Consider the following 25,718-nt stretch of genomic DNA (forward strand, 5'->3'; position numbering starts at 1 on the left):
GATTTTTTTTTAATATCATATTATTCCTTGACATCATTTTAATACATAAATCATTACAAAATAACATCTAAGCCATTCTATGCCAAGGATACAAAAGAGATTCAAAGCTGGCCAAGTCAAGGAAATATATAACTCAAGAAGAGGCATGTGTTATGAGCAAAAGTAGCATAAACATAAGTTAAAGTGGAAACTAAGAAAAGAATGACTTGGCCCGTCTAGAGAGAGCAGAAGAGTTTCATGGAAACTTTCAGTTGAGTCTTAAAAAAAAAGTAGAAGTTCAGGAGTTCCCTTCATGGCTCAGTGGTTAACCAACCTGGCTAGGATCCATGAGGATGTGGGTTTGATCCCTGGCCTCACTCAGTGGGTTAAGGATCTGGCATTGCCATGAGCTGTGGTATAGGTCACAGGTGTGACTCAGATCCCACATTGCTGTGACTATAGCATAGGCCAGCAGCTGTAGCTCCAATTCAACCCCTAGACTGGGAACTTCCATATGTCGCAGGTGCAAACCTAAAAAAAGCAAAAGAAAAGAAAAGTACGAGCTCACCAGAAGACCATGTTACATTCAGACAGACTAACACAAAGACACATATGCCTAAAATATTAGGATACCATGCAAAGTAGTTGCTGTAGCATAAAGAGCAAGGACAGAGTTATTTTACTGAGTGGAGCAGGAAATTGAAAAACCAGGCTAACATATACTTAAGGATTATGAAAGCCTCCTCATCCATGATAATATGTTAATTTTCTACTGCTTTTTATAAAAGTATATTCAATGTCTTACATTAAGTAACAATACACTAAATATGAATGCGTCATTTTCACTAGATAGGTAACATTCCATGTTTGAAATAAAAACTATTATTGTGTTCTATTACAAAACAGATACATCTTGGGACGTAATGATGGTGGTTTGCTAATTATTGATTCAAAAACTGCTCAAATCAAATTTGCCAAAAACATTGATCGGGATGCTACTTTCATAGTTAACAGGACAATCACAGCTGAGGTTCTAGCCATAGACGGTAAGAAAAATACTTTGTTTTTAGGGAAACGTGACTCAAGTTGGCATTTCTTTATGAGTAATAAGTGATTACAGCTATTAATATATTGCCCTTATCACTAGATAAAGTTAATTATCTTAGGGGCTTTGGGTCTCAAGTCTGAGGCAGCTAAATCCAGGAGAAGATAGCGCATTCCAACTTCTCATTAGATTTTGTTGGACCACAGAGAATTCTGTATTTTGTCCCTATCGTTTGCTGTGGTTGGGGCAGGAATTTCTGCGTTTGAGAAGGTGGATAAATACTGTACAGAAAGCCTATTAGGGAAGCTCACCTCAAATGGGAGGTGCCTTTGTGAGCTACTTACAGAGAGAATCACTTAGAGAAACCTCAGGAGCTTATATGATTGTACAATAAAAATTCTCTGAAATGTTTTCAAAATAATATTCACTGACTGTTGTTTGTTTGCTTAAGTGTAAAACTAATTTATGCTCAAGGCAATAAGCAAACATAAAAACAAAAGAATAAACACCAAAAATCATATTATCTAGGAAAAGAGAAAAAGCACTAAGGGAAACAACAGAAATCATTCATAATCCCACCACTGAGAGTTTTTTTATTGTTTTTGATTATCAGCATTAATTTTTTTCTTCAATAATCTTATGTATCTTGGGTAATAAAAACACATCATTGTTTACTCCAAATACTTTGGCCCAAGCTTTAGAAGCAAAAATCTTTCACACAGTCAGGGCTCATGCAGTAGGTTACATTTAAGAAGACTACTATTTTTATGTTGATTTTATTTGTAATCAGTAAATCCATCACCTTATAGGTCTTGGTTCCAAATATATTTAGTTAATAGCCAATGCTACTAATTAAAGACCTCAGCCAAGTTGATAAATTTAAATTTGCTTTTAACAAGATGTGGAAATGGCATGACATCTTTTTACCTGTAGGAGTAACAGATACAATTTCTCATTGTAGGAGTAGGCACGCTAATTTGGCTGCATGCATGCAAGAGAAATTTTAAAAGTTTATTTATTTATTTAATTTTGATACGACATGTTCTGTTCTTTAACTCTAAAATGTTACTCTTTTAGAAAACACGGGTAAAACATCTACAGGCACCGTATATGTTAAAGTACCTGATTTTAATGAAAACTGTCCCACAATTGCCCTGGAAAAGGAAACAATCTGTAGTTCATCACCTTCTGTGGTTGTCTCAGCTAGAGCCGTGGACAAGGATAAATTCACTGTCCCCTACACATTTTCACTGGAGGATCAACCTCTAAAACTGCCAGTTGTGTGGAGTATCGCATCACTGGATGGTGAGTAACTATAAAGCTGCTTCCACAAATGAAAGTTGCTGCTTCTTCTTATTTCCAGAAGGATAAAAGAGAGCTCATTGAGGAGCAAGTCCTTTCCAAGAGCAATTTAAAAGATTTTAGCAATGAAGATGTGGTCGTAGCCTCATGCATTTCTTCTCTTTTCAGAAGAGAAATGGAATGATACAATGTTAGCACTATTTAATATTTTCTGTTTTTTGCATAGAGTCCAATTTTTGTATACTTTTCTATTTTTCATTTTTTATCTCTACCTCCACAGTACACCTTCCTCACTCCCGCCACAAAAAAAAAAAAAAAAAAAAAAAAAGATTAGAGTCAGGCATCTATTTTATTGCAGAGCTGTTTAGATTTCTAAATATATAAACTTTTCCTAACTAAGCAGACTGTCAGATGTGAAGCACTGGAGGGGTCAGCTCAAGTCTGTCACTCATCTATTACCAGTCAGGAATCTTGAGGGCATGCTGGACTGAAATTCATAAACCCATTAGCCAGTGGGAAAGAGCCAATCCATTCTTCCTTTTCTCCTAACCTTTATCATGCTAATTTTACCTGCTCCATGTTTTCCAGGAGTCTCACAGAAAAAGCTATTAGACTTAATAAGAATCTTCTCCCTTTGTGGATTTTACTGTGACCACCAGTCCACTTCAAATCCCTTGTAAATGAATTCACTTTTCTCTAGCTCTTTTCTGAACTAATCTTGCTTCCTTTCAAGCATGTGCTTGCTCTCTGTTGCTCTAGTCATAGGTATCTTCCATTGCTAGTGTCACCAAAGGCATCTTGTTCTCTGTGGCTTTCCTTCCTGGGGCTTTCCTGATCTCAGTGTAAGGATCTAGCTCCAAATTGTGCATTTGGCTCCAAGTGGGTTTACTAGACACACTGCCAGTGAAAAGAGTGCAAAAGAAATATCATAGAGAGACAGGACCTGGCATTATATAAGCACCTGCTTGGGTGAGGCTGGGCAAGGCAACAGCGCTTGGACTGGAAGGATCAGGCACAATGTTAAGGGGCACAATGGGGTCAAGAATTATCCAAGCAGCACAACCCTACAGCTTACGAGAGCTGCTGCTGGAGCCCACTTAGAATGGGACAGCATAGAAATGGCAAATGATCACTGCTCCTGAGTCAGATAAGTAGCCGGCCTTCACCACAGGGAACCCCAAAATGCATGAGGCTCATGGGATGAGGATCGATGGGAGCAGCTGAGGTAGCAGCAGCCAAAGTGGGAATTCAGTCTTGAGGAGTCAGGAGCAAAAACATGGAGTGAGGCAGAGGGGACACATTTAGGGGGCACCACAAGAGTCCAGGGGATGGTGTGCACTTAGAGAAGAGTGGTGAAGCCCCAGAAGGAGGAGGCCCCCATTTAAATGATGTCCACGTCCCCTCTTCCTTGGGGGCAAAATCAAGGTAGGACTGAGTTTTTATGGGGGAGAACAATGGGCCCACCTGGAACAGACAGAACAAGGAGGAAGGACAGGCCCAGATACCCCAACTCAACCGTGTAGGCTCATAACTGCTCAAGCCTCACCCCACTGTCAGCCCCACCCTTTGCAACAGTGATATCTATGGCAACTCTGGTTCTGTTCAAACAGAAGTAGTTTTAAGAGCAAAAGACACCTTGACCTACTGTTGATTTGTTTGTTCCCCACAGACACCTCCGCCCTCCTAAGAGCCCCACAGCAGATATCTCCTGGGGTGTACAGAATCTCCCTTGTGGTCACGGACAGCCAAGGCAGGCGGTGTGAGACGCCGGAGAGCCTGACTCTGGAAGTCTGTCAGTGTGACAGCAGGGATACCTGTGGAACTCCGGTTCCGACCAAAATGCCTTCGACCGAAAATGGGAAGACGTCATCTTGGAGGCTGGGGCCTGCAGCCATTGGCCTGCTACTCCTCGGTCTTTTGATGCTGCTGTGTGAGTATGCCAAAGCGTCACTCTGCTTGTACCCGGTGCCTGCACCCACAAGTGCAGAGCTTCATGCTGCACGGGCAGTGCACCTCTGCAATTGTTTGAGAGGCAAAGCTGGGGGGAAATGGCATTTTCTGGGAGAATTGGAAATGTTTAAAGTTAACATGCCAATAGTCTATACTTATCATACAGCAAAGCAATTATCATACAGCAAAGCAAGTCATATAAATTAGACACATAGCAAACAGCACAAAGGAACCAAGAAGGAAAAAAATAAAGCATGAATATTCTACACACTGTCAGTGACATCAAAATTATGACTTTATCCATGAGCGTAGCCCTTTCTGACATGTCTTTTCCACATACAGGTCTCATGAGATTCTGAAATAAAAAGAGGACCCTGACGAAGTAAATTTAGGGGATATACGTAAGATATCATAAGCTTGGAGCTTTAAGATGCACATCAATGTATCACAGACTCTGAGAAGTTATTGCTTAATCCAGAATTTCCTCAAAATAGCTTTCCACGTGAAAATACACTCCTTTAAGATTCCCATGCTGAAAATGATTAAGTTTAGGGAATTCCCACTGTGACACAGTGGGTTAAGAATCCAACTGCAGCAGCTCGGGTAGCTGCAGAGGCGTGGGTTCGATCCCCAGCTGGCACATGGGTTAAAGAATCCATTGTTGCCGCAGCTGCAGTTTGGATTCAATCCCTGACCCAGGAACTTCCATATGCTTCAGGCGCAGCCAAAAAAAGATTAAGTTTATTGAACACATTAGGGAAATGACGCACATATATTATTTTTCAATAACAGGAAAATTTATTTTTTATATTTTTCCTTTTTAGGGCACACCTATAGCATATGGAAGTTTCCAGGCTAGAGGTTAAATGGGAGCCTCAGCTGCTGGTCTATACAACAGCCACAGCAACACCAGATCCAAGCCCCATCTGCAACCACAGCTCACCACAGCACCAAACCATTAACCCACTAAGCAAGGCCAGGGATCAAACCCACATCCTCATGGATACTAGTCGGGTTCTTAACCCACTAAGCCATAACAGGAACTTCAAAATTTATTTATTTAATAGGTAGGTTTCCAAAAGTTGCACGTAATATTGTGTGAATCAAACAGTATTTTGAATGGAACAAGTCTCTATTTAAAACAACTTTGTGGCAGATTTTTATATAAATAAAAGAAAGCCTTGATAAATTCACAATCACTTCCCTAATTTATTATAAACCATAGACTTTTAGAATTAAAATGATTTTTCATAATAATCAAGTCTACTTCAACTTCTTCATTTAAATTTTGCTTAATTTATGAGATATTTTTAAACCACAAAGAAGTACAGAAAATTGCACGGCAAGCATAAATGCAGCCACAAATCAGACTTAACAGACATTAATACTTGCCATATTTACTCAGATCTCTTTTTAAAAAAAGAAATTGCCATATATATACATTTAATGGCCTCCTGCATATGCCGTGTATTCTCCTTTCACTTTCCCCAAAAGTGTTTACCATTCTGAAGTTATCTTGCATCCTTTAATAGCTGAAATTGGCACTCAGAGTTTCAGTTTTCCAATGTCATGTGAGTCACTTTCAAAAGCAAAAATTTTTAAATACATATATATATATATATATATATATATATATATATATATATATGAGTCTTTGTGCTAGCTTCTAGGAAAGGGGCCTTGATTCTAGTTGTCATGTAGTTACCAGATTTATGCAGGTCTAACTATATGGAGAAATTACGCCAAGAAAAAGTTATAGTACATGTAATAATATAAAATATAATAGAAGTGAATACTAAGAAATATTGTAGAGGCTTCTCAGGTTAGGGGAATCATCAATTTGAGCCTTAGAAAATGAGTAGGATATAGTAAATATAAAAAAGAGGGAAAGTCGTGGTGCAGCAGAAATGAATCCGACTAGGAACCATGGGGTTGTGGGTTCGATCCCTGACCTCACTCAATGGGTAAAGGATCTGGCATTGTCGTGAGCTGTGGTGTAGTTCGCAGATGTGGCTTGGATCTGGCATTGCTGTGGCTGTGGTGTAGGCCGGCAGCTACAGCTCCGATTAGACACCTAGCCTGGGAACCTCCATATGCCACAGATGTGGCCGTAAAAGGCAAAAAAAAAAAAAGGAAAATGTTTCCAAAAAGTAACAGCCTGAGCCAAAGCCAGAAAACGCTTGTCAGGTTTTAGGAACCACACAGCCTTGGGAGGCTAAAGCAATCGGGAAATTGTAGAGATTGAAGGAGATGAAACTGGCAAAAGCTTTGGGACTAATCTGGAAGGGCTTACATACACATGGAAAGGAAAGTTGCTGAGAGTATTTGAATAAAAGACGAATATGATCACATTTGTATTTTAGAAAGACAACACTGGCAGCGTGTACTGTAAATCTAAAAGGAAAGAAGAGTTAGGAGGTTATTGTAATAGTTCATAAGGCACAATGGAGCCAGATTTCAAGCTGTGGCATAAGATGAGAAAGGAAAGGATAGGTGAGCAAGGCATTATGAGGGTACACAGGGTGGATTTGGAGACAGTGGATAGGTAGCGTGGATGAGAAATCCAGATGAACCACTGAATTCAGCTGCCACTGAAACGATTAAATGAAACTGAAAATATCAGAGGAAGCACAGATAAGTATGGTGGCAATGATAAATTTGATTTTAAAATGTTTACTTTGAGACATGGATATGTCCTCTAGGCCACTGAACATTTGGGACTGTGGCTCAGGATGACAGTCAGAGGAAATACACTGTGTTATTCCCACAATCATATCTGCTTCATGGAATCCTATCATTTGCAAAATGGCATATCTTGAATTTTGTGCAGGACAGAACATACATTTTTCATTCTGTAGAAATGCAATCAACACTTTAAAAAAACTTTCCCTGGGTGCACATATAAAAACAAAGGCCCCTAGGAAATACTGAGCATATAGACATACATTAACCACCTTTCAAAACTAACTTGTCCAATTACAATATTCAACGCTTTCCATACATCCCATAAAGTCACAGAATTGAGAATGACAATAAAGAAAAACTTTAGAAGTATCACTTATATGAACATTAGGTTAAATTTTGAGAAAATGTATTAATTCTGTCTTATTTTATATACTTGCCTTAATACTCTTCTTTTATATATATATAAACCTAATTAATATAATGGACATGGTCCATCTAAACAATATGGGTAAGTCCTCATGCAACTCACTACTATCCCTTATATTAACTCATTTAATCCTCACAGCAATCTATGATACAGACACTATATATTCTCCCATTCTTTGGCTAAGTTAATGGAGGCAAGAAAAGATTTAATTTGTTCAGCTGGTGAATGGTAGAGCCAAAACTCAAACCCAACAAGTCTGACTCCAGAGGCCATATACTCTTAAACCCTTCACTTAGCTGCCCATAAGTGAACAGAATTCAAACATTAGGATTTAAGCGGCCTTGGCGAGCCAGAGGTAGAGATGGGGGTCACTGACTACCTAGCCTGGGAAGTGCTGCCTTTCTCTCTTGGTCCATTAGCAGGAGATCGATGTTAATCTTTATTGCCAAGATGTGACTGATATGCACAGAAAGAATGATAATTACCCAGGCAGGAAGGCCCCTCCAAGCTAAAGATTCCTAAATCACAATTAAGAGTGCAATGATATTAGATCATCACTCTAGCTGCTGAGGGAATTTGCTGGTTAATTGTTGTTCACTAAGAGAGCATTAGAGTCCAGATTACTAAAACATTGTAATGTCCACCTAATATCTTGACCATTGGGGTGGGTATTCACCTGAAATCATATACAGAGCCTCAACATGTACAAATTAATGCAAACATAATAAAAATATATTACAGAAAAGGACTGAGGAGCTGAAGGACCACCTTTATTATTTATCCGAGCCTATTTTAAGAAAACAATATATGTGTCACAAGAATAACTTCATCTGTCTCCTTCAGTTTCATAACCTATGAAATTTTAGTATGCTTAATTTACCAGATTTTTTGGCAGAAACTAATTTTGCCTTCTAGTAGATTTTCCATAAGCATTAAAAATACTACATTTTCTTTACAAGGTTTTTGACAATTGCAATGTCAAATTGTTTCAAGTGATGCAAACGTTCTGACATTTTGTTTTCCTGTCTACTAGTGGCCCCCCTTCTGCTGCTGACTTGCGACTGTGGGAGGGGTCCTATTGGGGGAGTGACTGGTGGATTCATCCCAGTGCCTGATGGTTCAGAAGGAACAATTCATCAGTGGGGAATCGAAGGAGCCCACCCTGAAGACAAGGTGAGAATCCACTCGGTAAAACATTTATTTCAAGCATACAGAGCAAAATTCGATTTATATTCCAACAGGAAAAGGGGTAACAGGGTCTAAAAATAAGAGATTCCTGACCCTCTAAGACTCTTGAGAATCAGTGCTGAAATGAATGAAGGCTTTTAGGATCTTAGCTCTTCGGATATCAAATCATAGAAATGGTGACTCCTGCAAGAATTTGGGCTTCTTGTAATGTCACTATTTGCAAAGGGGCACATTTTACTTATGTTGCTGAAATCTGATTAACTATTAAATGTACTTATTCTTTACACATGGTTTGCAGGAAATCACAAATATTCGTGTGCCACCCATAACTTCCAATGGAGTTGATTTCATGGAAAATTCCGGTAAGTGAACATCAAATTTATTTTTGAACACAATAGTGGGTTCAGCAAGAAACAATGAATGATAAAAACTGTTCTAAATTCTTTTCTTAATAATTTGCATATTAGTGCACATACAGAGAGATGTTACCACTGAAATAGAATTTCAATGAAATGGTTTAATATTAGTATATTAGCCAACTCCGTGACCTAGCTCTGGCTTCAGTAAGTTCATTTGTCCACTGATGTCATTGTTTTTAACTGGCAGAAGATTTGTTATACTTTTCCAAACTTTAACCAACTGAAGTATGACTCTCATATAGTCAATTACTAATTTTTTAATATGCAAAGATTTCACACATATAGAAAAATAAATGATAAGGAAAATATAATAAACAACAGGTACCCATCATCCTACTTTGACTATTGACATTGGTAGTATTTGCAGTTAAAGCCTCCTGTGTGCACATGCTAGATCTTTTTGCCCTTCTTCCTTCCCCAGAACTAACAGTTTCCTGACTTGAGTTCAATTACCAGTTCTCATATTCAGTCATCATGGGACAAGATCACTTATGTTGTCACATAGGTGAAATTATGTATTTATTTGTTTTATCAAATGACTATTTTATTATCTCAATGCCACAACTAAGGTGTAAACTAGAATAATAAGAGCTAATGCCTAATATTCAAATTTTTCTTAGTTCTTAGTTTCTTAGTTCTTAGTTTCTTAGTTCCATGCTTAGCAATAGATTGTTTTTAAATACCCAGCCTGAAGAATCTTTATAAGACCTCCCCCAAGAGGTAACCATCTGCCTTTACCAGCTACATTAATACTTAACTGTTTCTACCATTATAATTACATAGCAAAAACTATATTTAGAATTCTCTAGAAAAAAACAGCTTTCCATGAAAATGTAATGTGAAGGCAGAATAGTCAAAACTCATTAAATTTTCATTAGGCACCAAGACACCAACTTAGCATCTGCTAATTTGTATGATTACATTATGTATATTTCCTTCTTGGTTTCCATATTGAGCCAATAAAACAGCTTAATTACAATTTCTTTTTTCCTGAAAACAAACAAGCATTGCATTAGAAGCTTATGGCTGTGTGCTGAATATTCTGTTTTCACTTTTCCATTTCTGGCTGTTGAAAATCTATTTCCTTTGTATATTTTTTAACTAGCATGTTTTCGGAGCTATTTCATCTGCTAATATCCTCTGTTACATCCTCACCTCCCCTATAACTCTCACATAACAGGCTGTGGGTGTTCTTATCACCTCTAGTCATATAACTATATTTTCTCCCATTTCCTTGTTTTACTTGGAGACAGTTCTTGGATATCAAAACCCAGTAAAAACAAAACACAACCAAAAAAAAAAAAATCACAGCATGAAATGCTATAAAATTGTCTCTCCTGTTTTTAGAAGTTTGTACAAATACATATGCCGGAGGGACAGTGGTAGAGGGAGCTTCGGGAATGGAACTGACCACCAAGCTTGGAGCAGCTGGAGGATCTGGAGCCGCTGCGGGATTTGGAGCGGCCGCTGGCCTTAGCATATATTCTGCAGGACAGTCTGGGACAATGAGAACAAGACATTCCACTGGAGGAACCAACAAAGACTATGGCGAAGGGGCAGTAAACATGAACTTCCTGGACTCCTACTTTTCTCAGGTAATGGAAAATTCTGTGGCTTTGTTATCTTGTTTACATTAGAGATCTTTCTACGTGACTCCAGTTTTACAGTTCCTTTTTTTTTACAGCTTCGTAAGATGCAAAAACAACAACAAAAAAAGAGAGGTTCCTTGTGAAAATAGTATATAGTATACCTAAGATGGCTGACAAAATTAGGGCTACTGGCCCAAAGGAAGAATGGGTCGGTAGACATAAAGGGATAGAAGAGGGCGCCTCATCCCTCCAACTGAACTGACAAGGAAAACCTTTTGCACCCAGATCCACAGCATCCTCTTTAGGAATACAAAGCAGCTTGCTCTGTATTTCCTATACCATGAAGTATGTCAGAATACATCTGCATATGTTTTTCTCATAGAGGGTTATAGTATTCTTCCCATTCTCAAGGAGTCTGTGCCCAAAAAAGTTGAAGAACCACTGAATTAATGACCCCAAAACAAAAGGGGGGACCAGGGATGTGATGGAAGATCAGGTGAAGTGTCAGGAAGCATAGAACTGAAAGGGAGAAAGGGTGCAAGAACAGAGAGGACTCTGGGAGGTAGGGTGTTTGCCTCTTGGTTGGTGCATCTCATCTAAAGCTTTAGTATGAACTGGTAAGTGCTGGCCTGGTGTCCAAGCAGATGAAGGGTGATACTGTGAGGAGCAACTGGCAGGAAGGGCTTGTCTAGGATGGGGATTCTTGGGATATTCCAAGTTGTGTATGGGTCCTAGTTACAAGTCAGGCTCTCCCAAGAGTTACAGAGTCTCATCAGAGACCCATGTCTGGCTGACAGCTGTCTCAGAGGGTGCACGGTGGGATGGCTCCACCCACACCCCACACAAAGACATGCATTAGCACAAGAACACATGGGGACCCTCGTACTCGGCCTAGCCAAACACCTCTAGGCTTTGTACACATTTGCTCAGTACACCTAAGTCTATGTAAATTCAAGCCCTGAAAATCAAGCATTAAACCATGAGCCTAGGCCAGACTCAATTTCCAAGGACTATCAACAACACTATTCTCCAAACACAGGTAACTTCTATAACAAGACGCCTGATGTAAAGAGTATGCCTTTACTTGTATGGATTACCTAAATCATGCACTCATGATCAAACCTTGAGTTCTGTGAGAGGCATTACATTCTTCCATGGACCGTCTTTCAAAATTCTTTTTTTCCACCTTCCTCCACCTTTAGAAAGCATTTGCCTGTGCGGAGGAAGACGATGGCCACGAAGCAAATGACTGCTTGCTGATCTATGATAACGAAGGAACCGGTGTCCCCGGTTCTCCCGTCGGCTCCCTGGGTTGTTGCAGTTTTATTGCCGACGAGTGGGATGATGGCTTCTTGGACTCACTTGGCCCCAAATTTAAAAAGCTTGCAGAGATAAGCCTGGGGATGGATGACGAAGCCAAAAAATCTCAGCCACCAGCCAAAGACAGCGGTTCTGGAGTTGAATCCTGTGGCCAATCCGTACAAGTTCAGCAATCAGAATCTGTTTGCTACCAGACGTTGTCAGGCAGCCAGGGAGCTTCTGCTTTGTCTGCTTCCAGCTCTGTTCTCCAACCAGCCATTTCCATTCCTGACCCTTTGCAGCAGGGTAGCTATTTGGTAACGGAGACTTACTCGGCTTCTGGTTCCCTCATGCAACCCTCCACTGCAGTCTTTGATCCACTTCTCACGCAAAATGTAATAGTGACGGAAAGAGTGATTTGCCCAATTTCCAGTGTTCCTGGCAACCTACATGCTCCGACAGAGCTACCAGGGTCCTGTAATCAAATCTGCACAGAAGATCCTTGTTCCCGTCTGATCTGATCAAAATGAACTGGAATAACATACTGGCCAAATATGGCCATTTCAACCAAATTATTCAAAACAACATAGCAAATCTCAGAGTACTGGTCTGATTTGGCACTTATTTGCTACTCTTCTAAACTGATTGCGATTATAGCCTAAATTTTCTAGTTAAACCCCAAAATGGAAATGTTGTCACTCTTCTCAAATACTATTCCAATCATAGTAAATCTTGCTGCTTTTCAAAATATCTTAAAATAATATTCAGCAGGAAAATTTCCTACCAATTTTTAAACTTCAAATGCAATGTGTTTTAGTGGATTAAGTGCTTGGAGTCAAGAGCCCCAGTTCTTGACTCTTTCAGCTTCTCTTATATCATTAATAATGATATGAGTCATAAGGTCTTTGCTAAAGCATTTTGAGCTGCATAGAGAAAAGAAGTAGCTGCATTTGAAATTCTGCCATCTTCTTGGTGCTGGGAGATCCTAGGTACATCTTTTGCTCAAGCTAAGGGTATTGGCTTATAAATAAAACTTGCTGCATCTATATTTGTCATATTCTTATAATGACAATTTTGAAATAGAAATGTCATAGGACATTTGGGAAAGTCTATTATGTTGTAAATATTATGTGTTTTTTAAAATCACCTTGAAAGGATCTATCTAAAGAAAGTAATACATTAAGCTATGCACTTCAACAGTAATCCTGTGTTAATAGTCTTTGAAAAGTACTCTTTGGTGTTCCCGTTGTGGCTCAGAGGGATAAGAACCTGACTAGTATCCATGAGGATGCAGGTTTGATCTCTGGCCTCACACAGTGGGATAAGGATCTGGTGTTGCCTTGAAAGCTGTGTTGCTGTAGCTGTGGTGTAGGCTGTCACCTGAGGCTCCAATTTGACCCCTAGCCTGGGAACTTTCATATGCCACAGGTGCTGCTGTAAAAAGAAAAAAATATATATATTCTTTATTTTTTAAATGTCAGTGGGTAATGACATAATATAGTGATGTTTTTTAAATGTCAGTGGGTAATGACATAATACAGTGATGTTTATTATGTTGATGACTCTGGGAATACAAAACATGGCTTTCCTCATATGCAAAAGAGGCCTTTGATGAGAGACTAACACATAGTGAAATTTGTGAATGTGTATTATATGCAATATTTCAAGTCAAAAAAAATATGGAAAGGGATTATCAGTGACCTCTATTTTATTAACCCTCACTTCTTTTAAATTAACAGCTATTGCAATTTAATTCTTGAGCATAACAATGTTAGGTTAGTGAGAGCTTAGAATACATTATTTTGTGTTACTGTGATGGCAATGCAGTTCTTCAAATCATTTCTGATCATTCAAGGTCTTTAACCTTTAGCCCATAGAGAGCACCCTACCTCTTATCAACATTAGCTGAGACTTACAAGGTCATTGTCTAGCTCTATTCTAATTGTATATAAAATGCTCCTTTCAGGTTTTTGCCGTATTCAAAACCTATCTTTGTTTTTCAGATGGAATGCAAAGCAATTAAGTGTTTGTGTTTTAACCCAGGAGGGAGCAGTCCTGAGGATTTCTAGGGAAAAAGAGTCTCCCCTCACCCCTCCCTGCCAAATGTCCTTACATCTAGCATTCTTCCCTCTTCCCACTTCCACGACCACCAGGAAGGTATGGCTAAGACAGCCCGAGAAGCAGGGCCAACCTATTTTTCCAAGACCAGGCTCCAAGGTAGCAAGGCCTGCGGGGTGCCCATCTTGAGATGAGGGGAACTAGACCCTTTGGAGGAGGCTCCCAGATCCTGAGGAAGTCACTCTGTTATTACCACGAGGTCCTCTGCTCAATAGAATTTTGCTCCCAGATCTAGAACACACAGAGCCCATTTGTTCCTTTGTGTATGCATGAGAATTAAATTAGTCACAAGAAGAACCCTGATTCCAAGTTCAAAAGTGTTTTTAGGATCCTCAAAGTATTTTACCATTGCCTCTTAAAAAAACCAACTCTCCATCAAATGGGGATTTTGCTGCATTGTCAAACTACAGAAGAAACCATGCCTTCACAGTAAAGTCTAATAAGGGAAAAACTGAAATGAAATGAAATATATTTAAAATAAAAATAGATCCGTTGGGTCTAGGGGGACCTACAAATGATTCGTCATGTAAAATTAAATTCAAAGCAAAAAATGTATATGTACTTTTTCAGAAAGAATAAAAACTGTTTCAAGTAGAAAAATTTAAAACTTCAAAATCTTTTTACTTGATGTATTGTGAATTTTAAACAGTATATATTAAAACTTTAACAGTGTAACATTGTTAAAATAAAATTGTTTGGCAACAAATTTATGAGTACTTCCTTAACCATTTAATGAAAGCTGAACAACTCTCTGCAATGAATAACCATTAAGAAATATGATGTAAGGAAATGATTGCCTATATATTTTTTTATCCATATTTTACTTTTTTTTCTAGCTGATACATTTTTTGCATCCTCTCAAGTAGGAAGGAGGTATATGGGGACTCAGGATCTCTTTTGAGGGGGCCACAGTGTGCAGTTGCTTGATGTGGGATGTCAGTTCCCAGTCCAGGGATTGAACCTGGGCCGCAGAGATGAAAGTGCCAAATCCTAACCACTAGACCACTAGGGAACTCCCGGAATCTCTTCTTCTTCAGGTAGAAACAGTGCTGGATGAGATGCTGGCTGAGGTCAAAGAAAACTTACTAACTGGATATTTAACTCATTTGTTTGGTCATTTAGAATGGTCTATCAAGCAAAAATTTTGACATTCTATGAAGACTCAGAAAAGTTGGAATAAAGAGAAAGTAAGGTTTTCCAGCCTAACATGATGACGAAAATGTACCACGACTTTGGTGACAGCCATCAGCCCCTGCAGTGGGTTTGTCTCCCAGTAAGTGCCTATTATTTTTAATGTCTTCTTTTAAAGGGATGCCAGAAAATAAGTCCCTTTAGAACTTCAGATCTTGCTTTGGCTGACCTTCCTCATTCTCAAATGCAGACAACTCGACTTGGACCTGGGTTATGGGAAGTGGAAACTGGATTAGAGTGAATGTTGAGTGAAGAAAGTGGATGGCTTAACACAGATGTTTCACAACAATCCCAGGAAAATGAAAGCCATGCAGGTAAACTCCAAAAATATCACCGGTCCCTTCTATTCATAGAAAGTTTTTTTTTTTTTTTTAAGCAGATGCCATCAGAAACTTTTTTACTATTTTATTTTATTTTATTTTATTTATTTTACAGTTGTATCTGTGGCATATGGAAGTTCCCAGGCTTGGAGTCAAATCGGAGCTGCAGCTGCCAGTTTATACCAACGCCACAGCAATGCAGGATCTGAGCTACATCTGCAACCTTCACAGGAGCTTGTGGCAACTCCAGATCCTTAAGCCACTGAGCAAGGCCAGGGATCACAATGTCGAGTTCCTAACCTGCTGAGCCACAACAGGAATGTCTACAGAAAGTTGAAAGAATAAAAAAAGCAAGATCAGTTTCTCTTACTTTAACTTTCAAAAAATCAAGTAAGAGTGTAAAAGAATACCTTTTCCTGACTAGCTTCAATGCAACTAACAATTAAGAAACAAAAGTTAAGGACTTCATGTTGTTGGCAATCTAGCATTTTCTCCACTCCTTTACTGAGTCTGTGAAGAGTAATTCTGAATTAGAGATCATATCACTTAAGACTTGCTCAACAACACAGTCTGAGATCATTTGTACGTAAAACAGATAATTGATGAAAAAAAGATAATTGTTTAAATTCCAGATGCCAGAAACAACACGTTTTCCACAAAGACTACTGACTGAGATTCCTTCTTCTGTGCTTGATTCAGAGTGCACTACTATTCCTTCATGATAAGACACAGACTATTTCAGGTTGGTGTCTTTGCTGTCTTTCGCTTTTATATATTGATTTTTTAATTTTAATTTTTATCTTATTTATTTATTTTGCTTTGGAGGGCCACACCAGTGGCATATGGAGGTTCACAGGCTAGGGGTTGAATTGGAGCTACAGCTGCTGGCCTACACCACAGCCAGCATCCAAGCCAAGTCTGCAACCTACACCACAGCTCACATGGTGATCCACAGCAATGCTGGATCCCCCACCCATTGAGCAAGGCCAGGGATCAAACTTGTGTCTTCACGGATACTAGTCGGATTCGTTTCCACTGCACCACAATAGGAACTCCCTCTTGACTTTTTTTAAACAAATGCAAAACAAAAAAGTCTAAACACAATGCAGGTGTAGTTAAAACTCAAGAGAATGATGATCTAAAAGGACAAGTGCAAAAGTATGCAGTTACCAGAGCAGGAAGAAACATGACATTGGTGAGGTCTACCAGATGGCCAAGATGATTATATTCTAATCTATTTCTTACAGTAACTCTGAGATTACAGTCATGAAAACAGAGACCCAGAGAAGAAAAGTAACTTCCTCAAGGCCTTACAATAAATGGCACAAATGTGAAGGTTGGTCTACGTTCAGCAATAATAATACTTATTACTCTCTCGGAATAATCTATTTATTTTCAGCTCTAAGACTTGAATGAACATGAAAAATTGGATGAAAAATAATGAAAATTATAAAATAAAAAGTATAAATCTAGATATAATTCTAAAGGTTAAAGAAGCTTACAATGTAAAGCATATATATACATATTTGATTGAGCGATAGAGAGAGATAAAGAGGTAGAGATAGATGAAAGAACGCAAATACGTGATGTGCTGTTATTTTGAAAAATATGTGAATTTATTTTTCAGAACACATTGGTCAGCTCTCCTCCACAATTAATAACAGAAGCAAGCTACCTAGAGGTCATGGAATCTCCTTTCTGGTAAATCCCTTAAGAATTACTTTAATAGCACACTATTTTTAAGAGGTTATAGGACATGTGTCCTTGATGTAAAAATTACTTTAAATTTTTTCCTTGATATATATATGTGTGTATATATTGCTAATATATATGTATAGCAAAATGATCACCACAATAAGTCTATGCATTTAAGTTAACATCCATCACCATACATAGTTACAAGAAAAGTGTTTTTTCTTGTGATGAGGACTTTCTCAAGATTTACTCTCTTAGCAACTGTCAAATACGCAATTCAGTATTAACTCCAGTGACCCTGCTTTACATTACATCCCCAGAACGTATTTATTTTATAGCTGGAAGCCTGTACCTTTTGATGCCCTTCACACATTTTGCCCACCTCACCAGCCCTCACTTCTGGCAACCATCCATCTGTCCTCCATATCTATGATCTTGGGTTTTGTTTTGTTTTTTAAAATAATAACTTTAAATGGGTCCTTCCACTTTAGCATTTTCCATAATTTGTGGATAACAATACGTTTTGACAACTACAGCAAATATTTTCCTACTTAAAGCCAATTCTTCCTCTACCTTTATTCTCATAAAGTACATGAGAACATTGTATTTTTAATTTTATGCTTCAGGACATCTCTAATGTTTTCTATGTGCTGAATATGTCATGATCAAAAGAGCAAACAGTAAATTTTGTGTGAAAACAGAAGATCAAATTATGATAACATAAGCAAAACACTGATATTGAAAAAATATGGATGTCCTCATTTCCTCAGAAGGCAGAGGAAGTATTTATAGTCTTTCAAAATCAAGAGAGGATTTCAAAGAACTTTCTTAATTATAAAGCAGTACAGAATCAGGTAATCTTGGATTTATTTAGATGGCACAGTGACATGGTTTCTGGTCCTGCAAGAAGGCACTGTTACCAAGTCAAGAAGGGGTATTTAAACACAAAATATGAGATTAACTTAGTCATGCCTTTCTAAGTCCTACTGTCTAGTATTCATAATAAGATTTTTATGGTCCTAACTAGGAGGTGAAACACACACACACACACACACACACGTGCACATATTTGCCATCAGTAACCACGTAGATTGATGTAGCTGAAGAGTGTCTTTCCATCATCAGATCCTGGACCAGACACTAATGCTTAGTAGTGTTGCAGATACAAAATTTGTGCATACATGGAGTCTGCTCTCTAGATGTATTACTAAAAAGAAAATAATCACCTAGATTTCCCATCCAAATTTATCTAGGAAAGGCACAAAGAAGAGGCCTTGTTTGACCAGATTTTATTTAGTCTCATCCAGGCCTAATATCACAACTTTTGATTAGTGAAAACATGTGCAATAGGACATGAAGTTATTAGTCAAAGAGTATAAGTTTTTGGTTGTACCAGGTGAATAAGTGCTAGAGAGCCAGTATACAGCATAGAGCCTATGCCTAACACTCTATTGTATACTTAAAATTTCACTAAAAAGGTAAGTCTCATGTTAAATGTTTTTAATCACACACAAAATAATGGTATAAATAAGAGTGAAAAGGAATTTTTGAAGGCGATAAATAAGGTTATAGTATAGACTGCGGTCATGGTTTCATGAGTTTATACTTATCTCCAAACTCATCAAGTTGCATACATTAATTATATACAACTTTCTGTATGTCAAAAAAATTTTTTTTTGGTCTTTTTAGGGCCACATCCTCAACATATGGACGTTCCCAGACTAGGGGTCAACTCGGAGCTGCAGACCCATGCCACAGCCACAGCAATGTGGGATCTGAGCTGTGTCTGCAACCTACTCCACAGCTCACTGCTACTCCAGATCCTTAACCCACTGAGTGGTGCCAAAGAATGAACCCATGTCCTCATGGATACTAGTTGGATCCATTACCACTGAGCCACAATGGGAACTCTTCAAAAAATTTTAATGTGTAACAACCCTTGCTCAAATACATTTGGACAATAGTTTTCTGCATCTCCCCCTTTCCTCTCAGCTGTTATAAACGGCTATGGATTTTTTCCCTCCGAAGATATTTTCTGCCTGCTAAATGTTGAAATCCAAGCTGATTTTCTAACTAGCCACTCTTTCTATCTACACTTTCTTGAACCCTGGAACTGTCCTCTTGGTGTTGGTCTTTGACTAGTCCTTCGAATTGTAAACCAACAACAAAGGCATATGTTGTCAGGATGATAGAAGACCTTCTACTCTAAGCTACAAAGACTCCCCAGGGCTTCCAGAACAAGCCAATACTTGCTCTTGGCACCTTTGCCAACTCGGCCTAGGGAAGGCTGTCTCCACTGAAAGAACAAGTCAGGAGATGTTGCTGAATATTCTGACAGGCAACAATGAGTTGTCAAGCAAAGAAAATCTGCTGGTTTTGCATAAAATCAAAACCTACTACTGGAGGACCCAGGAGAAAATGTTTTCATTTCATTCCATCTCTTAAGTCAATCAAAACTAACTGTATATTACATTTTAATGACTACAAAAGATAAACTAGAAATGTTTTTGTTTGGTTTTGTTCTTTAACTGTGTGTTTTAAGTTAGCGGTTAAGAGGTCAGGCTTTGGAAACAAACTACTTGAGTTCAAATGCCAGCTGTACCACTTACCAGCTGTGTGTCTTTGGGCAAGTGACTTAATCTCTTGACACCTCTCTGACTATTGTTAGGGAAATAATAACAGTCCCTACCCCACCCCTCTCAAGGTTTCTATAAAGGAGTTAGGAGAACGAACCTAGGACATAGATTGTGCTCGTGAAGATTTGAAATAAAAATAATAATTATTATTTCAATTTTCAAAATGAACTCAAAGAGTTCTGACATACAAACTATGGAAACCATACAAATTCAAAACATTTAGATTATCTGATCCAAAGTCTTGTTTTGCAGATGCTCAACCAGGCTGAAAAGTAATTTGTTGATCAAAGGTAAAATTAGGAATTAATTAGGCTAATTTTCTCATGACTCCAAACTGGCACTGTAATATTTCTTTTTCACTAATTTTTTGCTTTAACCACATGGCTTGTCCTGTCTACCCCTTTCCCCGGGAAATTCCTCTGAAAACACAAGCAAATAGAGATGAATTCATTCATATCAAATTGTGATCATGTAGTCAAACTGATGAGAATCACCAAATGACTGCAATTTTCAGTTGAGCTTCCTGGGACAAGGATAGAATTGGAAGGTTTTTCCCCCTTAGAGTTCTATGTCATTGCCACCAAAGTAGAACAGGGTAGCCTGGTGGTTTGGGGGGAGGAGGGAAATAGTACTTGAAATTAGCATGAAAGGAACAATGCTACTGACCCAACCTCCAGCAGGATACATATGTCAGGGAATGCTGGTAGAACAGTAATGACCACACTTTATATCCAGTTACTGTGGAATTTATGGTGCTGGGTGAAAAGAGGTTTTATTTACAAAAGTTGGTTGACCCAATATAAAATAGAAGGAAGTTAAATATGTCTTTACTTTTGCATGTTTTACTACCTTATTTCTAGAACATGATACGCTAAATGTTTTCATAATCATTACCTCCTACTTCCTTTAAAAATCTGACTGTAGGAGTTCCTGTCATGGTTCAGCAGTTAACAAACCCAAATGGTATCCATGAAGACAAAGCTTCACTCAGTAGGTTAAGGACCCAGCATTGCTGTGGCTGTGGTGTAGGCCGGAAGCTACAGCTCCGATTCAACCCCCAGCCTGGGAACCTTCATGTGCCGCAGCTGTGGCCCTAAAACAAACAAACACACACACACACACACAAAAAAAAAAAAAAAAAAAAAAAAAACTGACTGTAACTAGTTACATTTTGTAATTGCTCGATAAATTCACAGTAAAGTGTAAATCACAGAAAGCACTGCTCCTCCTTGGAAATATAGATCTTTAATACTTGGAATATCTGCTGACTCAGGAACAAAAATGAAATTTCATTATCATTAGGTCATAGGTCCAGAGGAGGAACAGTTTCCAGTGCTCTTCAAGTCACACATGTGTCATCTGTTCATGTAGGAGCACGGAGCACACCTGAAGCTCAGGCTTCACATCCTCACCAATTGACCTAATGCATCTAGTCCCTAAGAAACAAAGCAAAATGTTCCACAGAAGTCTCACTATCTTCTTCCTGAAAGCCTGGAGACCACAGTCTTCCTCTGATTTTTTTTTTTGTTTTGGGTTTTGGGTTTTTTTTTTTTTTTTTTTTTTGGTTTTAGATGGCTTTATTTTCTAAAGTGCAAATCCAAGGTATAAAGAACAATAAACCATACTCTATATCTGAGGATCCAATTACTGAAAATTCCAAGGTCCAAACAATGGAAACTCACAAAGGCACTTTTATGAACCATAAAACAATTCTCCACATGAGCTTTCACATGGATGTTACTTTGTTCAACTCTGTCTTCCCTGTAATACTGCCCTGTTCTAATTCTAAAATGAAGCAAGTACAAGGATATACTCTCTTCTTCTTTCATTCCCACAGGAGAATTAGTCACAAGAAATCTTTGTTGGCTGACTTAGCTTTATTGTAGCTGATTCTGCATGAAATGGGTGTGACTCTCTTCAAAGGTATGAATCATTTGATATTGTTTCAGTAGAAGTTAAGAGAGGTCCACCTTAAAAAAAAAATATTACAATAAATTAGCAGACAATTGCCTAGTAAAATAAGAGCTCTGCTTTCAAGGCATGTAGTCATGTTCCATAACGAACATGATGATTAAAATAAATAAATAAATAAATAAATAAATACCTTTAGGAGTTCCTGTTGTGGCTTAGTGGGTTACGAATCTGACTAGTATCCATGAAGATGCAAGTTCGATCCCTGGCCTCACTCAGTAGGTTAAGCATCTGGTGGTGCCATGAGCTAAGGTGTAGGTTGCAGACATGGCTCAGATCTGGTGTTGCTGTGGCTGGGGTGGAGGCTGACAGCTGCAGCTCCAATTTGACCCCTAGCCTGGGAACTTTCATATGCCACAGGAGTGGCCCTAAAAAAAAAATCTTTAACTACAAATGACCTCAGACAAGCTGGTAAGGATTACTGTGATTGTTAAAACTAAATTATCAGGAGTAATTTTTTTTCCCATTGCCTTTTTTTGTATCAAAGTTTTACTTAACTAGTTTGGTGATGTTTGAACATATTTCTGTCTAACAAAATCTCTACTTTAAGTCAGAATTAGAAGAGGTCATGAAACTCAAAATAAGTCTGCGGAAAAAATAAGAGCAAAAGCAAAAGTGGTGTATGGTTAAAACAAAACAGGTTTAAGAGCACTTCCCTGAAATGCTCAGACACTAGAGACATCTTGATTCTCTTCTATGATATCAGAAAGACTGCTTCAATTCTCTCTGGGTGTGTACTGATGTATTAAATTATTTTGTATCATATTAATAGATTTTCAGGAGTTCTCTTAGGGTGTAGCGGGTTAAGGATCTGGCATTGTTATTGCAGCAAATTGGGCTGCTATGACACAGGTTCAATCCCTGGCTCTAGGAACTTTCCTATGCCAAGGGCGTGGCCAAAAAAAAAAAAAAAAGATTTTCAATTATTTTTGTTATAAAAGTAAAATTACTATGAAATAATTACTAGAAATAATTTGCCATTCATAATATCACATTTGGGATTCAAGAATAACAGTATCATAACTTTTGCTCCCCATAGCTCACAGGGTGTCCTCCAAGGCAGTGGTCCCCAATATATTTTCTACGTGACATGTGTGACAGACAACAATGACAAGCTCACACCCTCTCATGGACAAGTTCCCCCTGAGGCTCCATTTGCCTTGCCAGCAGGAATCAACCTCCTTCTCCACCCAAGGAGGGGATATAAAAATGTAGGTAAGTAGTATCATTACTGAATAACTTTAAATGTGCTCTAATCGTTTCAATAAGTAAATCATTCACTAAGTTTCAGACCTTGATTAACAAATTATTACATCAAGTTGCATGGGACTAAAATTTAAAAACCACCACCAAGATTAATGTTGAAAGTTAATTAAAATAAGTTAATTTCTTGGAATCCCTGTTTTTTCTTTAAAACGGAAATTTTTTTTCTTTTTCTTTTTCTTTTTGGGCCACACCTGTGGCATATGGAAATGTCCAGGCTAGGGGTCAAATCGGAGCTGCAGCTGTGACCTACACCACAGCTCATGGCAACGCCAGATCCTTAACCCACTGAGCAAGGCCAGGGATCGAACATGCATCCTCATGGATGCTAGCTGGGTTCGTTACCACTGAGCCACAACGGGAACTCCGAAATTATTATTTATTTTTGAGATTCTGCCTCTCTCTACTAAAGTATTTATCATCATCAATCAGATCATTTTAAAAAGATCTTTAAAGCCAGTGTTTTACTTCCACTTTCGCTCTCCAAAGCTACTGCATCGCTTCTACTTCACTTTTTCTGGATATGTGAGAATATCACTTGTTTACGTGCAAATAAATGAAGTAACTGCCAAGAAACCAGCATTCTTTTCTGTCCTCTGAGGGTTTTTTCCGGTGGGTCTCTCTAGGCTCAGTTAGGCACATTGGGTCAGCATGATGGTTTCTGCCTGACACTCTGAGCAAACGCTCCTGTACCTGCCTGTACACTCGTACTACCCAGCCCTACATGTCCGGTTGCACAGGCAATGGTCGCAAGGCCAGGGCTGCTATTAGCAACCAAACTCTCCTCCCTAGTCACTGCTATTTCCCTTATCTTTCCAAGAATGCCTATAAACAAACCCTAGGGTGAATCAAAGCCGGAGATTTATTCTGAAATTTTTCTTCAGAAAAAAATAGGTGGGGGAGATAACATCAACATTCCCAAGAACCACACTCTTGTAACAAGGCTTAACTTTGTTCATCTCTGGAGGGCAAGGGATTTTCCATATTGTTGATAATTTCACACTTTGCCCCTCCTGTGGGGAAGGGAGTCTGGAAGGAAAGGAAGAACACAGAAATGGCCTCTGAACAACTGCAACTTTACACTGTTCAGAAAGCCTTAGCAGGCTCACCCATGATGGAAGTATGAGATAAAGGAGTTCCCTTGTGGTGCAGTGGGTTAAGGACCTGGCGTTGTCACTGCAGCAGCTCAGCTTACTGCCGTGGTGTGGGTTTGATGCCTAGCCTGGGAATTCTACCTCAGTTTGGTGACATTTACTCACGTCCTTCCAGGAATATAACGGTCTCTGCTCTTTTCCCCTCTATCCTCATTTTACACACACATACAAACACACACACACACACACACACGCACACACACCAGTCTATCCTCCAAAATAACCTTGCAAACATATTCACTATTCTTTCATTCACACATTCAACTACGATTTACTGAAGACTGACAATGCAATGGGCCAGGCACTGTTTAGGTGCTGGATACACAAAAGTTCATGGAGAAAAAACCCAGCCCTCGTGAAGCTTACATTCTAATGAGTGGTGACAGATAATACATAGTACGCTCAGTCTTTTAGAGCGTGGTGTGCCAAGGAAAAATGAAGTAGGAAAGGGGGTGGGGAGCTCTTGGGGTGGGAGTAATTATAACTTTGTTATGGGTGGTCGGAAAAGACCTCACTGAGAAGGCAATATTTGAGGGAGGAAAAAAGTGAAGAGTGAGGGAATAAACCTTGTGCATGTCTGGAGCAGAACCTTCTAGGGAAAGAAGTGGAGAGGACGAGGTGGAGCATGCCTGGTGTATTTGTGGTATCATGCTGTGATGTAAATAACTGATAAGGGTTTAGCATGCCACCTCCCAGGAACACGCATGTATCAGCAAAGGGAGCCTTCAACTAAAGAACTTCAGACATTAGTCAGTTCCTCGTGAGGGTGAGGCCATCATGACCTTGCCGAGGGTTTCCAGACAATCACTGCTTTCTTCCCACCTCAATCCAGCATTATTATAGTCTTATCACCTTCTAAAATGAGTGTACGACTTGTTTTGAAAAAAGTCTCCTGAGATGTTGGTTCAGCACTCTACCTAGACCCAAGGAGAGACTATTGCGTTTTCTCTGCTGAGCCTAACCTCGTTCTGCAATTACGTCTTCCTCTAATTCTCTGGCCCATGAATAATGTTGACAACTTCCTTAAGTCCTTTTGGTTCAGGGACTTAAAAAAAAAAAAAAAAAAAACCCTAAAACTTTTAGGAGTTCCTGTTGTGGCTTAGTGGGTTACTAATCCGACTAGTATCCATGAGGATACAGGTTCGATCCCTGGCCTCACTCAGTAGGTTAAGCATCTGGTGGTGCCATGAGCTAGGGTGTAGGTCACAGACATGGCTCAGATCTGGCGTTGCTGTGGCTGGGGTGGAGGCTGACAGCTGCAGCTCCAATTTGACCCCTAGCCTGGGAACTTTCATATGCCATAGGAGCAGCCCTAAAAAAAATTTTTTTTTAACTACAAATGACCTCAGACAAGCTGGTAAGGATTACTGTGATTGTTAAAACTAAATTATCAGGAGTACTTTTTTTCCCATTGCCTTTTTTTGTATCAAAGTTTTACCTAACTAGTTTGGTGATGTTCAAACATTTCTATCTAACAAAATCTCTAA

The 25,718-nt window shown here is 38.8% G+C and overlaps 2 protein-coding genes across 5 annotated transcripts in view; one reads left to right on the forward strand and one right to left on the reverse strand.

Annotated features, from left to right (window-relative positions):
* DSG3 (desmoglein 3) overlaps positions 1–14,707 on the forward strand; it is a 31,776-nt gene extending 17,069 nt beyond the window's left edge. The window contains exons 10-16 of the mRNA XM_003356391.5: positions 886–1,025; positions 2,102–2,329; positions 3,996–4,256; positions 8,422–8,561; positions 8,875–8,938; positions 10,343–10,590; positions 11,787–14,707. Of these exons, the coding sequence (XP_003356439.3) occupies positions 886–1,025; positions 2,102–2,329; positions 3,996–4,256; positions 8,422–8,561; positions 8,875–8,938; positions 10,343–10,590; positions 11,787–12,404 (1,699 nt within the window). The 3' untranslated portion in view covers positions 12,405–14,707. The remainder of the gene's footprint in view (positions 1–885; positions 1,026–2,101; positions 2,330–3,995; positions 4,257–8,421; positions 8,562–8,874; positions 8,939–10,342; positions 10,591–11,786) is intronic.
* LOC110261189 (uncharacterized) overlaps positions 1–25,718 on the reverse strand; it is a 95,564-nt gene that overhangs the window by 61,839 nt on the left and 8,007 nt on the right. Inside the window, exon 2 of one of the 4 annotated variants that reach the window (XM_084964422.1) lies at positions 15,586–15,835. The exons of 2 other annotated variants lie outside the window; for them this stretch is intronic. The gene's annotated coding sequence lies outside the window, so the exon portion shown is untranslated. Of the gene's footprint in view, positions 1–15,585; positions 15,836–17,101; positions 21,814–25,718 lie in introns of those variants that run through there. One more of the 4 variants, XM_084964423.1, reaches the window with a different exon arrangement.

Source organism: Sus scrofa, chromosome 6, assembly GCF_054392235.1.
Source record: "Sus scrofa isolate SSC_HxYL_T2T_F1_AM1 chromosome 6, Sscrofa_HxYL_maternal_Yorkshire_Landrace_v2.0, whole genome shotgun sequence".
NCBI classification, from domain to species: domain Eukaryota; kingdom Metazoa; phylum Chordata; class Mammalia; order Artiodactyla; family Suidae; genus Sus; species Sus scrofa.